Source organism: Trachemys scripta, chromosome 2 (genome assembly GCF_013100865.1).
Source record: "Trachemys scripta elegans isolate TJP31775 chromosome 2, CAS_Tse_1.0, whole genome shotgun sequence".
NCBI classification, from domain to species: Eukaryota; Metazoa; Chordata; order Testudines; family Emydidae; genus Trachemys; species Trachemys scripta.
The window spans coordinates 123,309,435-123,324,117 of record NC_048299.1 but is presented as its reverse complement, the minus strand read 5'-3'; the positions used below and the strand labels follow the sequence as shown (position 1 = coordinate 123,324,117).

The 14,683-nt window shown below is 44.8% G+C and overlaps 1 protein-coding gene across 1 annotated transcript in view; it reads right to left on the bottom strand.

The window, feature by feature from the left end:
- LOC117872757 (adenylate cyclase type 2-like) overlaps window positions 1–14,683 on the bottom strand; it is a 149,567-nt gene that overhangs the window by 33,285 nt on the left and 101,599 nt on the right. Inside the window, exon 3 of the mRNA XM_034761515.1 lies at window positions 2,106–2,267. Coding sequence (XP_034617406.1) covers window positions 2,106–2,267 — 162 coding nt within the window. The remainder of the gene's footprint in view (window positions 1–2,105; window positions 2,268–14,683) is intronic.

Sequence of the window (14,683 nt, the reverse complement as noted above, 5' to 3'; positions counted from 1 at the left end):
CAGGGCTAAGTATTATCTAGACCATCCCTGAGAGGTGTTTGTCTAACCTGCTCTTAAAAATCTCCAATGATGGAGATTCCAAAACCTCCGTAGGCAATTTATTCCAGTGCTTAACCACCCTGACAGTTAGGAAGTTTTTCCTAATGTCCAACCTAAACCTTCTTTGCTGCAATTTAAGCCCATTGCTTCTTGTCCTATCCTCAGTGGTTAAGGAGAATATTTTTTCTCCCTCCTCCTTGTAACAACCTTTTATGAAATTGAAAACTATTATGTCCCCTCTCAGTTGTCTCTTTTCCAGACTAAACAAACCCATTTTTTTCAATCTTCCCTCATAGGTCATGTTTTCTAGACCTTTAATCATTTGTGTTGCTCTTCTCTGAACTTTCTCCAATTTGTCCACATCTTTCCAGAAATGTGGCACCCAGAACTGGACACAATACTCCAGTTAAGACCTAATCAGCGCAGAGTAGAGCAGAAGAATTACTTCTTGTGTCCAGTTTAAAACACTCCTGCTAATACATGCAAGAATGATGTTCACTTTTTTTGCAACAGTGTTACATTGTTGACCCATATTTAGCTTGTTGTCCACTATAACCCGCAGATCTCTTTCCGCAGTACTCCTTCCTAGGCAGTCATTTCCCCTTTTTGTATGTGTGCAACTGATTGTTCCTTCCTAAGTGGAGTACTTTGTATTTGTCCTTATTGAATTTCATCCTATTTACTTCAGACCATTCTCCAGTTTGTCCAGATCATTTTGAATTATAATCATATCTAAATCACTGATGACGATATTGAACAGAACCAGACCCAGAACTGATCCCTGTGGGACCACACTCATTATGCCCTTCCAGTATGATTCTGAACCACTGATAACTACTCTCTCGGAGTGGTTTTCCAACCAGTTATGCCCCAGATACACAGATATTACTCAGATACAATCACACACACATAAGTGGTAGCTACTACACTTACCAATAATGATTTTTTTTAAATGTATTTGAATGTTTCATATAATATTCTGGCCTTGCAGAAGGCCCAGAACAATTGCACCTTCTTTGTGTTCCCCCAACCCAAGGACCAAAAATCACTACAAAAGGGCAGGAAGAAAGTGAGGCCATATTCCTCATCCAAGTGAAACTCCTACAAAGAAATAAACCTCAGATAATCTTTTCCTCGTGCCCCATTTAATATTCTTGATAACACAACCCTGTATTCAAAACTGGAAGTAAACCTAAAATCTACTTTCCTAAAGTAGGAGTTTCAAGATATTTAAGTCGACTTTATTGATATTCACCTATGATTTGAACATGTTATACACAAACTATACTTAGATTCTCTAAATTTTTCTAATGAAAGTTCCAAAACGTGAGTGGAAATGGCTTCATTCTTCACCACTTTATAATGCATTGATTGGTTGTTATTCTTACTGTCATTCTGTTAATTTTCTTGCCTGTTTCATGTATACATTTACAAAAATATAAGCAAATTATTTTTTAAGCAATGCAGTTTCAATGCAAAAAAATATGATAATTTGTTCCTAAACAAGCCCATCTATTTCTGTAGGGTTATACTAACACTGATAACATGAAAATTGTCTTCCAAATGAAATGTAAATTTTCTCCTCAAAATTTGTTTTAAAATCAAAGCTGAGATTCATATATTATTACAAATAATGTAAATAAATTCTGATCATTTGAATTTTTTTAAAAATCTGTGAATTTAATTGTACACAATGTCTCATACAAAAATAACAGAGCTGAGTTACCAATTAGAAATAGTCTTTACTTGGAAAAATGGTATTGTAATTCAGCAGTCAGGATAATGGATATGCCCCATAGAAAGGTTATGCTAACCTTAGTTTCTGTGTTGATAATTACTAAGCAGCTGTTGCTTCTACTGGTGGAGTGCATGTTCAGCTATCCATTAACATTACTGACATTTAATCTTAATATAAGAAAGTGTGAAGCTGTGAATTAGGTTGAGAAGCAATACAAAAATACAAAGAGAAATGAATTCATGTTCCCAAGCATAGATCACAGTATCTGCTGCCATGTTTACCTGGCAATTCAGTGCGTAATTAATGATTAATTCTATTAATCACCTACCTGCCAAACCAAGTGTTCCTTTATGATGGCTGTAGTTGATAGACAGATGCTCAGCACAATGGTGTGGGATGAAGAGGTCAAGACGCTGGCAATTATAGCATCTCTCATGTTGAAGGGCAGCATGGTATATACCACAAATATAATGAACAAGAAAAATGATACCTGTGCAGAAGAGTAGGAAAAAAAGAAACCTGTCAAATTCATTTTGGAATAAAGAAAAGTTACCACTCAACATTAAACCAGCTAAAACTACAAGCAAATGTTCTTTATAATTCAACTTGTGTTAACATATAGAGGAAATTTAAAATGTTCCTGAAGGTGCCCTAGACAAAAGTACTGAATTATATTTGGTTTAAAAATCACAGTTTCAGAAGTTGCATGGTTTCCCATATTTGCTTTACAAAAACATTCAGATTTGTCATTATAAAACAAAATAATAGTTTCATAGTATCATGCCCACAACTGAAGGGGGATTTTGTTGGAAAGAGAAGCTACTTACCTTACAGCAAGTTGAGCTTTTTAAGATGTGTGGTTCCTATCTGTATTCCACTGTGGGTACACATACACTCCATGCGCCTCACATTGGAAGATTCTTGCTTGCAGTGTCTGTTGGTCTGCATCTCCTCCCCTCTCCTCCTCATGCTCTGAACGAAAGGCATAAAAGGCAGCATGAAACAACCACCTTTCCAGTTCCTTCTCTACCATAAATTAGAAGGAGGGAAGGTAGTGGAATACAGATTAGGACCACACATGTTGAAGAAATTCAGTTACTTTAAGGTAAGTAATTTCTCTTTCTTCTTTGAGTGCTGGTCCTTATGTGTATTCTATTTCACTGTGGGCGACTGACATGCTGGCAATGAGAATGGTGTGAGGATCAGGGCAGCAAAGATGATAGGAGGCCTGACACACCAAAGAATGTGTTAGTTATGGAGGCTTGCACTATGGCGTAATGTGTCATGAAGGTACAAATGGAATTCTATGTTGCTGCTTTATTTCTTGGGGCGAGGCTACTAAAGCTGCTCACACTCTAGTAAAGTGGGCTCTTGCTCCATGTGGGACAAGGAAGATGCACCGACTGACACAGAAGGATACAGCCTGAAAAGCTCTTGAAGACTTTCTGAGAGGAGATCCATTGACCTCTCATTCGCGCCACTAAGGAAACAAATAGTCTAGGTAACTTGCTGATTGATTTTGTTCTTTGCACTAATATTTGTCACACAAACAGGGAATGGAGTATTTTATCTTCAGTGCTGGCATGAGGCTTTGGAAAAATATAGGTAACTGTATTGTCTGATTTATGTGAAAGTCTGAGATTACTTTAGCAGTGAATTTTGGGTGTAATCTCAATGAGACTTCATCCTTATGGAATACTGTATACGGTGGATCGGCTACAAGGATTCCAAGTTCCCCCACCCTTCTAGCAGAAATGATGGCCACTCAGAAGGCAAGCTTTATCAATAAGTAAGACATTGAGCACCCAGCTAATAGTTCAAACAGTGGTTTAGTTAAGGCTGAGAGTACCCAGTTAAAGGCCCAGGTTGCAGTCAGTATGGTTATTGGAGTAAAGATTCTAACCAAACCTTCAAGAAAATGTACTGTCACAGGGTGGGTGAAAATGGAATGCTCATCAACTGAAGGGTGTCAGGTGCTGATCACCGCCAAGTGAACTCACAGTGAGCAATGAGCTAAGGGAAAGGCCCACAGGAGAAAATCCAGTACCTGATTCCTCTGGGGACATGTGCGATGCTGGGCCCAAATAAAGAATATCTTCCATTTGGCTAAGTAGCATTTCCTGCTGGATTCTTTCCTATGTTGTTGAGAATGGCTTGACTGGCTTCTGAAAATGTCTATCACATGTCTGACACCAATCCAACACCATGCCATGAGATGCAGAGAGTCCAGATCAGGATGTCCGATCTTGCCTTTGTCCGGGGTCAAAAGATCCAGGAAGGATTGGATGCTGCTAGGTGGACAGGTTGACATGTGAAGAAGGCTGGGAAATCACAACTGCCAGGGCCATCAGGGAGTGAACACAATGATTGTCACTCCATTCAGTGGTGCTGGAACATTTTTTATAGTGGGGGTGCTGAAAGTCAGATAATGAAACTGTAAACCATGTGTGTTCAAAAGCAATGTGAAAAGGCACAATTCCTGCTCACACCACACGGGTGCAGCACAGCTCCCGAATTCTCAAGAATCACAAAATAATTCTAGCTTTGTTCTGTCAGCACCAGCAAACTTTTCACAGTAAAACCTGGGGGTGTTGCAGCACCCCCAGCAACTGTGCCTATGACTCCAGCCTGTTGGATCTTTTGGGAAACTCGGGGTAAGAGTGGAATGGGGGAAATTGTATCTTAAATGACCTTCCCATGAGTCTAAATGGGCACCAGGAGTCCTGACCCTAAGCCCCTCTAGAGAAGTAAATTTTGTATTTCATGAGATGTGAAGAGGTCCCAATATGGGGTTCCCCAGTAAGTGACTATATTGTTCACCATGGAATCATGCAGCTTCCATTCATGGTTGGTCAAGAAATGTCAGTTGAGGCTATCTGCTAGTGAATTGTGCATGCCTGGGAGGTGTACTGCTGATAGGGTAACCTGGTGCCAAATGCACCAATTCCACAGATTGACCATGGACTATAGCCGTTGCCGTTGATCTTGATGCTGTATCTGCTGCATCAACTGCAGCCTGTAGTGACGAGCTATCCATCAACTTGCCTTCACTGATAAGGGCCTGAAATTATGCCCTATCCTCCTGAGGATGTTTATCCTTAAATTCTGAAAACTTCACGTAATTCATTAAATTGTACTTTGATAGCACGACTTGGTAGTTGGATATTCTGAACTGGAGGCTGACTGACATCAAAACCTTCCTTCCCAGAAGGTCCAAACATTTGGCCTCCTCATCTGCAGGAGTAGATCTTGGGTGCTGTTGCCTAATCCTCTGTTTGGCCACTTGGGCCACCAATGAGTTCATGGCAGGATGGGTAAACAAAAACTGCACCCTTGGATGGAATGAAGTCCCTCTTTTCCACCCTTTTAGAAGTACGCATCTGTTGCTGGAGTATGCCATACAGTTCTGAGCAGTTGTAGAATGGCCTCTTTTATGAGGAGTGCTACTCCTATATGTCCTGAGATTTGTAAAATATCCAAGAGTTTGTGATGAGAGTCCTGAATTTCTATATGGATTTGGGAGTCTGCCACTCCTTGACAACTCTTGGAACTGCCTATGGTCATCTAGGGAGAGGATGAGGCAGGAGTAACTGCCTCATCCAGGGATGAGGATGATATTCATGACAGTACCAGCAGTACCACTGGATCAGCCTCCTCTTCCTCCTCTTCAATGAATTCTGGATGGAAATCTGGTTGGTCTAATAGGCTAGAATCCTAGAATTGTAGGACTGGAAGGGTGGAAGGGACCTTGCAAGGTCTTCTATCCAGTCACATGCACTCAAGGCAGGACTAAGTGTTACCTAGACCATCCCTGACAGGAGTTTGTCTAACCTACTCTTAAAAATCTCCAATGACGGAGATCCCACAATCTCCCTAGGCAATTTATTCCAGTCCTTTACTACCTTGACAGTTAGGAATTTTTTCCTAATGTCCAACCTAAACCTCCCTTGTTGCAATTTAAGCCCATTGCTTCATGTCCTGTCCTCAGAGGTTAAAGAGAACAATTTTTCACCCTCCTCCTTGTAACAACCTTTTATGTACTTGTAAACTGTTATCATATCCCCTCTCAGTCTTCTCTTCTCCAGACTAAACAAACCCAATTTCTTCAATTTTCCTCATAGGTGGCGGTGTCTTGATGTTTAACTATTTTTGTTGCTCTTCTCTGGACTTCCTCCAATTTGTCTACATCCTTCCTGAACTGTGGCACCCGGACCTGGACACAATACTCCAGCTGATGCATAATCAGTGTGGAATAGAGCAGAAGAATTACTTCTCGTGTCTTGCTTACAACATGCCTGCTAATACATTCCAGAATGATGTTTGGGGTTTTTTGCAACAGTGTTACACAGTTGACATATTTAGTTTGTGATCCACTATGACCCCCAGATCCCTTTCTGCAGTACTCCTTCCTAGACAGTTATTTCCTCTTTTGTATGTGTGCAATTGATTGTTCCTTCCTACATTGAATACTTTGCATTTGTCCTTATTGTATTTCATCTTAGAGGGGTGATGAGTCTCCAGGTAGGATTGTATATTCAATCACCATGGTCCCCAATAAGAGCAGTTTGAGGGTCAAAGGCAGGCTGTAGAGGTCCAGCATTGGGTACTAGTGGTCCTCTGGAAGGTATCCAGATATGTAAGGTGGAGCCCAAAAGATTCTCGATCCTCTGACTGGGCTGCCCTCTGTACATGGAGGAGCTGTTGGACTATCGGATCTATGTCTGTGGGTGGTGTCACTGGTACCACTGAAGTTGGCATATTGCAACTACTAGATGGACTGGGAGATGGACTTCTCCCTTTCATAGTCTCTGTGGACCATTTTTGTTAGAACCTCTCTCATAAGGACACGTTATTATAGAAAGGGAGATTGTGAATCCAACTGCATGAAAATATCCTCTGGAATGGTACAATTCTCTTCCAGTCTTGGGAGATGTAGACTCTTTTCTTCATATACCATCAGAGCCGGTGAGGGGATGCTTTCAGAGACTGGTGCTTCTTTATGAAACCGTGGTGGTATTGACGGTGTTTGGGCTCTCTATGTCTATCTATTGATCTATACTGATAGTTCTCTTGGTTCCTGGTGTTGAGTGCTGGCTACTGATGGAGTTGGTCTCACTCCAGATGTCAGGGCCAGTACTAGGTACTTCTGGTCTTATGAGCCTGTTGGTTGGACCCATGAGTCTTAGGGACACCTACATCTCTGGAACCAGAACATGAGGGATCACCCATTTTGGACAGAGACGGGGAAGAAGCCATCCTTTTGGAGGTGGAGTTAGGTGGGAATTTATCCCAAGGTTTCTGAGAGCATTTTCTAGTCTCCTGCTGAGCCTGAGGAGTAGAGTCCTTGGTTCTCCTTTTGCCCACCTGAGTCAGACATTGCACTGCTAAGGGTTGCACTTCTCGATGCTTCTGCCCAATGGTCATGGTGATCTGCCTGGCCAGGATCAGAATAGGGCCTCATTGCATACTTTGTAAGATATTTCCTACATCTGAATTGCTGCTTGCCAGGGTCGTACAGGAAAGGAGCAGCACATGCAGCACCTTAGCGGAGAGAAAGCTTTTCAAAGGAAGTAAAGGCACAGCTGGAGGTCACTGCTGACCAGAAAGGAGAAGAGGCAGAAGATACAGTTCTTAAGGCCCAGAATCCTGGGCATAATCTGAGCCCTGTACTGGGAATGGGGGTTTGCTCCAGTGGGAAGGGATGTCCCCAAATTCTAATAAGGAATTCTAGACCGACTAAGACTAAATCTAACTAAAAAAGTTTATTTACAATATTTAAGGTTTAAAGTCAGAGGATCAAGTCCGTGGACATTGATGGGTCTGTCACAGACCATGTCATGGTAAAAAGGATTGGAGACATGGTCAATCTACCCTGCCCCATGTACTTTCCTTCAGAACACATGAAGAAGGGTGCAGACCAACAGACACTGATAGCAAGAATCTTCTAATCTCAGGCACACAAAGCACATGCATGCCGACAGTGGAATACACATAAGGACCAGCACTCAAAGAAGGACTGACATCAGGGCTGGTGATATTTTTAGAAAGCATCTATCTAGTTATAGCTACACACACACACACACACACACACACACACATACAGTAGCTGTACTAATAAGCAGAAGGCATTGTTAAAGAAAAAAATATGCACATTTCAATTTCTGATAGAATTAACATTATACAAATCTTGGTAAACTGAAAAATATCCCAACAGAAATGAATATATGAGGACAGATTTGGCCCAGAAGTCTTTCCGTATATACTTAGTCAAAACTCTGACTTTGTGTATGCAGGGATAATGCCTATAAAGTCAATGAAATTGCCTATAAAGCTTATTTGGAGTCCCTGCAATGGTTGCCTCTCAGTCCATAGTACATAGAGCAGCTTACCAAATGTCTAAAACAGTTGTTCTCAAACTTTTGTAGTGGTGACCCCTTTCACATAGCAAGCCTCTGTGTGCAACCCCCCTTTTAAATTAAAAACACTTCTTTACATATTTAACACCATTATAAATGCTGGAGGCAAATTGGGGTTTGGGATGGAGGCTGACGGCTCGTGACCCCCCCATGTAATAACCTTGTGACCCCCTGAGGAGTCCTGCCCCCCAGTTTGAGATCCCCTGGTCTAAAAGGATTTAGGTGCAACACAATATCCGCAGTGACATCCTGCTGTGGGGTCAGTCAACATTGTATACTACATGCTCACTATACTACTAATATGGATTCCTCCAGATCATGATTGTGGAGAAAGGTGCTCCACTGATGACTATGTTATAATCTTTCTGCAAATAGAGGATTTCAATTATTAGAGATGTCTATCCAGCAGCTTTTTTGAACATTAGGGGCCTGATCCTGCTGCCAATGAGGTCAATGGCAAAACTTCAATTAATTTTATAGATATATAATAATTATACATACACATTCATATGTGTACATGGATGTGTGTGTGTGTGCGCGTGCTGAGCTGTTGCTGAAGAGGAAAGAAAGGAGGTATATCATGCAAGTGGCAATGGCTGGAAACATTATGCCCATAGAGGTCAGGAACAGATGTCTCCAGGAGCATTGAGAAATTTTTCCGACACATTTATAAACTGTGTAGCATGATCTCCCACCTAGCATAGCCTTCCAGCTATAGCTACTTCTGTGTATGGGAAGCAGGGTGATGGCCACACTCCCATGCCACCAAGATATAACCTTGTGTTCCACTGACCATTCTTGTTAGCACTCACAACTAGAGTTGCCAACCTTATAGTCGCACAAAATCAAACACCCTAGCTCCGCCCCTTCCGAAAGGCACTGGAGCCGACAGGGTCACTTTTCGACCGAGGGTTCCGGTCAAAAACTGGAAACCTGATCACCCTACACAACAATTCCTGACTCTCAGTGAATGTCTTTCTGCAGAAGTACTAGTGATGGAGGAGAGCATTTGGGCTCCTTGATTCTTCTCTCCCCCAGAACAACCATAGTTTGGCTGACACTATACATTGCATAACATTATTCTTTTGGGGTTAGGTACACTGTGACGGAAGTAATCTAGTGGAAATAAAACTGATATTCTTTTTAAACAAAAATTGACAAACGACAACAGCTCTCCGCATTTTGCTCTTCCCTCCTCCTTCCTCCCATTAGTTCCCTTTTGTGTTCTCAAATTTGCATTGCATTTACTCATTCCTGCCTATACAATCAGCCTTGGATACAAGAAGTGGGTCTCAAGAGCAGCAGCAGAACCATAAATATTACATTTAAATGCTGTCATCACAGACAGTCATTAGAATATATTTGACTTCCCTGTTCCACTCAAGAAGTCAGATCTATGCATTTCTTTTTCAAGTTACAAACCACACATAATGCACTGGAAATGTACAGTAGCAGTGCTTGACGTGAAATGCATTAAATGCAAGGCAAAGAACACTTGAAAATATTTGTTTGTGCAGCTGACTAGTTCATTCAGACGATTTCCATTTTCAATGGTTTCTCCTAGTGATGATTTTTTTTTTTTGTTAAGATAGGGTTACCATTCATCCGGATTCCCCCGGACATGTCCGGCTTTTAGAGTTAAAAATAGCGTCCGGGGGGAATTTGTAAATGTCCAGACTCCCCCTCGCAGAGCGCGCGCGGCTAACAGGGCAGCCGGCCGGATGGTGCCATTTACAAGGGGCTCCGACAGCCAGAGACAGCCCCTCCTCCACTTCCCCCTCCTCTCCCCTGCAGCTGAGAGCACTCCCTCCCTCCCTCCCTGCATTCGCAGATCACCAGCCGGCCATTCGCACCAGCCGTCTGGAGCTCCTCCCCCTGCTCCTCTTCCCCGGCACGCTGGTCTGAGCGGCAGGGTAAAGGGGCCAGGGGGTTGGAAGAAGGGGCAGGGAGGTTCTGGAGCGGGCAGTCAAGAGACAGGGAGCGGGGGGGGGGGCTTTCTGGGGGGGTGTGGATAAGGTTTTGGGCAGTCAGGGTACAGGTAGGGGGTAGGGTCCGGGGGGGGCAGTTAGGGTGGGGGGGTCTCAGGAGGGGGCAGCTAGGGGACAAGGAACAGGGAGGCTTAGGTAGGGGGTGGGGTTCTGGAGGGCAGTTAGGAGCAGGGGTCCCAGGAGGGGGCAGTCAGGGGACAAGGAGCGAGAGTGGGGGTTGGGAGTTGGGGGGGCTGTCAGGGGGCAGGAGTGGGGAGAGGAATCGGAGCAGTCAATGGGACAGGGAGCAGAGGGGTTTAGATGGATCGGGAGTTCTGGGGGGGGCTGTCAGGGGGTGGGGAGTGGTTGGATGGGGCGTGGGAGTCCCAGGGGACTGTCTGGGGGTGTGGATAAGGGACAGGTAGGGGGTAGGGTCCTAGGGGGCCAGTTAGGATGGGGGGAGGGTCTCAGGAGGGGACAGTCAGGGGACAAGAGGTAGGGAGGCGTAGGTAGGGGGTGGAGTCCTGGGAGGCAGTTAGGGGCAGGGGTCCCAGGAGGGGTCAGTCAGGGGACAAGGAGCGGGGGGAGGGTTGGGGGTTCTGAGGGGGGCGGGAAGAGGGAGGGGCAAGGGCGAGGCTAGGGCAGGACAGGGGTGGGGTACCTCCCGTCCTCTTTTTTGCTTGCTGAAATATGGTAACCCTAGTTAAGATAGTGTTTGAGGCTTAATGGGCTTCATTCAGCAGCTGTTTGACTAGATGGTGATCTTGAAAAATGGGTCAGAGAAAGCTGTTACAAAATAGAAGAGTATAGTGATGGCTGGAAGTATTTATGGCAGTACACTGACAAAGTAAGTAATGCATCAGTTTGAAATTTTTCAAGGGAGCTGTAATTTGCATAGCAGAATTTAAAACCTACCAACAGTGATTTCTTTTGTTGGTGCAGTAGATTAGCATACCTTTTTCTCCTCTTCCTCCCTTGTTTTGGTTCATTTTTCTTATAAAAATAAGCTCCAGTTGAGTTGAAAAAAAATCAAGAGAAGCTTTGAACAGCCTTATAATCAAGATACAATTCAAAATAACTGGGGGCTCAGTCATCCTACACTTTGTGTACTGTATGGACAGGAATAACTAAGATGCAGGAGAGATAAGTAAGCAAGCTTCAAAATAATGAAAAGATCTGTCATGCTCACTCTGAACAGGAGGGTTTGGAGAGGTGAAATCTAGCCCCACCTCCAAGACCAGGGTAAGGTGCTGCAAAGTGACTATTACCTGTGTTATTGTTACCTTTTCTGACTTTCCATAACTATCAGGAGGTTGAAATAATCATTGCAGTGTCTCCCTGATAGTTGTAAGGCCAATGGATCTCTTAACCCCTAACCTATTTCACCTCCATCTCCTCCTCTTCATAAGTACCCATAGTAAGGTTTAAATGGTGCACAGGGCTTTGCCCTGGTTCTCCATGCCAGGGTGAATTTCACCATCTGTTCACAGTGCTGGATAACAAGCACAATTCAATTGCTGTTCATAATCTCAGAAAAGGGGCATATCACAGGGGAAAAAGGGTGCAGATAAGGGAAACATGACACTGCTATAAGCAACAGAGAGTCCTGTGGCACCTTTAAGACTAACAGATGTATTGGAGCATAAGCTTTCGTGGGTGAATGCCCACTTCGTCGGATGCATGTATCCGACAAAGTGGGCATTCACCCACGAAAGCTTATGCTCCAATACATCTGTTAGTCTTAAAGGTGCCACAGGACTCTCTGTTGCTTTTTTACAGATCCAGACTAACACGGCTACCCCTCTGATACATGACACTGCTATGTTTCTCTGTTCCAGAGTGCCCCAAGCAGGGCTGGCTCTGGCTTTTTTGCCGCCCCAAGCAAAAAAAAAAAAAAAATCGGGGTGGCCAGAACAGCAAAGCAAAAAAAAACCCTGCAGCGTGGCCGGAGCGGCAAAGCAGAAAAAAAAAAACCTGCAGGGCGGCCGGAGCCAGGGTGCAGGAGGACTCCCTGCGCTGTAGACGTGCCCTGGCTAGCGGGGGGGAAGGGGGAGGGAGCGGGGGGAGAGAGAGAAGGGGGTGGCTTCAATGGGGCGCTTGCCACGTGGCCCCGACCGCCGCACAGCCTGCCAGGAGGGCTCCGCGCCACTCTGGTCGGCGGGGAGGGAAGGACGTGGGCTGCCCTGCTGAGTTTGCAGACCTAGCACTGGCTGGGGCAGACGGAGTGCGCAGCCCACTCCCAGCAGGGCGCTCCCCTCCTCTGCACCGCCGCCCCCTAAAGGGTGGCCGGATCAGTGAACAAAAAACAAAACAAAAAAAACGGCCGTGCCGCCTTAGGATTGGTCGGAATGCCGCCCCGAAGAATCTGCCGCCCCAAGCACGAGCTTGCTCGGCTGGTGCCTGGAGCCGGCCCTGGCCCCAAGCAGATGTATGTTACATTGATCTGCAGACCAGCATCTCTATGATACAAGAGTGATTCCATGAAGGATGGTGTGCCCATCTAGAAACAGCTACTGTCACTGCAACATGAAAGACTCAGAGAAGAAATAGCTCCTAACCTAGGAGAACAGCTAGGGAGAAAAGGAAAGGCTGATGAAGCCTGTTATTTTTATAACAAATCTCAAGTGACAAGTGGTACAGGCGATACAAGTCAGCACTGGATTACTAAGATACAATTTATTTCTTTAAAAGCATGCTGAGTAACAGACTTGAGCAACACTAGTTTTGGTTCAAGCCTCACTTTAGTTTTAACATTTGTGAAATATTTTATCTTCTAATCTGCCACAAACTGATATTTTTCAGTTTTTTTGCAAAATTAATATTATTTAGAGTTTAGTGGTTCCAAGTGAGAGAGTCTAAATAAAATAGGCAATAAAAAGGGTGAGAGAAGGAAGTCTTACTATCACCATTTTACTGAAGGGAAAACGGAGGCACAGAGATTATATGAGTTGCTTAAGGTCACCTAAGAAGTCTGCAGCAGAGCCAGGAATTGAACCCAGATTCACCCTTCCCATCTCTTTACCATAAGGCCAAAATTCATCTTTTTCTTTTGTTTTTATTTTTATGAACACTGAAAAAAGGAAACGAAGTTGACAGAATTTGCCCCTCACGTCAATTTTACATTGGCTGCCCATTGAAAGGGGAAGGCTATTGTAGGATATATTGCTTTTTTACACCAAAAGCCAATTGAGAAAAAGAGATGCTAGATGTGCTTCTTACATCAATTACATTCCAACAATGACCCATGGCTTTTCTAGCTGGATGCCCTTTTTAAACCATTGGTAAATGGTTAATCATAACTAGTCTGGAATTATGTAAAAGTCACCCAACTTAAAATTTTACTGTCATCAGAGTTTCCCCCAGAGCTGTTTTCACTAAAGAGAGTGACATCCCAGCCCTGAAGCAGTCATGCACATCCAAGTACACTGTTAGTGTGAACAAGGAGAAAGCGTTGCTCTGGACAGATGGTGGTAATGAGGCATAAGCCAATAAAACATTTGTAGTTAAACAGGACCATATTTTACTTGTAAATATAGTGACAGCAACATTTCATTAGGAGAATAATAATAGCTTTATGCTGTGTCCCCTAGAAACACCCTGTTGCCAACTGCGAACATACACACTAGTTGGCCAATTTATTAAAGGATAATTCTCAAAGTATTTATCAATATCCAGCTTCTTTTTACTGTAGAAGGAAATGGAGTAGACATTCACTGAAGAGTAAAGAATTATCCCCTTAAGAGAGAGATATTTGATTATAGCTATTGGTTTCAAAGGAAAGAAAAGGTAGCTTTAAACCAGGGGTCGGCAACCTACGGCACGTGTGTCAAACACAGCATGCAAGCCGATTTTGAGTGGCACGCAGCTCCCTGCCGCAGATCCCGGCCCCCAGCCCCACTTAGCCCCCCCGCCCACCACTATCCCCTGCGGGGCAGGAGGCAGAAGCTTGGTTCTGCTGCAGCCAAGCTTCCCCCGTCCCCCGCTTCTTCCCCCAGCATGGTGCTTTCCGGCCCCTCTTCCTCTCCTTCCCTGCGCCAATCAGCTGATGGCCCTAGCGAGGGGGAGGGGGAAGAGCGGCAGCGTGCACACAGCTCCGTAGAGGACACAGAGAGAGATAGGGACAGAGCCTGGGGGAAGGGGGTGGAACAGGGCATATCCCTTCCAGCCCCCTGCCATAAGCCTCTCCGGGCAGGGGGCTAGGAGCACCCCCACGAACCGAGCACCCCAGCCTTCTGCCCTGAACCCCCCCCACACCCAGCCTTCTGCCCTGCACCCCCCCACACACCCCAGCCCTCTGCCCTGAATCCCCCCACCCCAACACACACCCAGCCTTCTGCCCTGCACCCCCACAGCCCCATCCCTCTGCCCTGACCCCCCACCACACAGACTCAGCCTTCTGCCCTGCACCCCCCATACTCCCAGCCCTCTGCCCTGACCCTTGACCCCCCCCACACACCCAGCCTTCTGCCCTGCACCCCCACACACACCCAGCCCTCTGCCCTGAACCCCCCATACCCCAATAC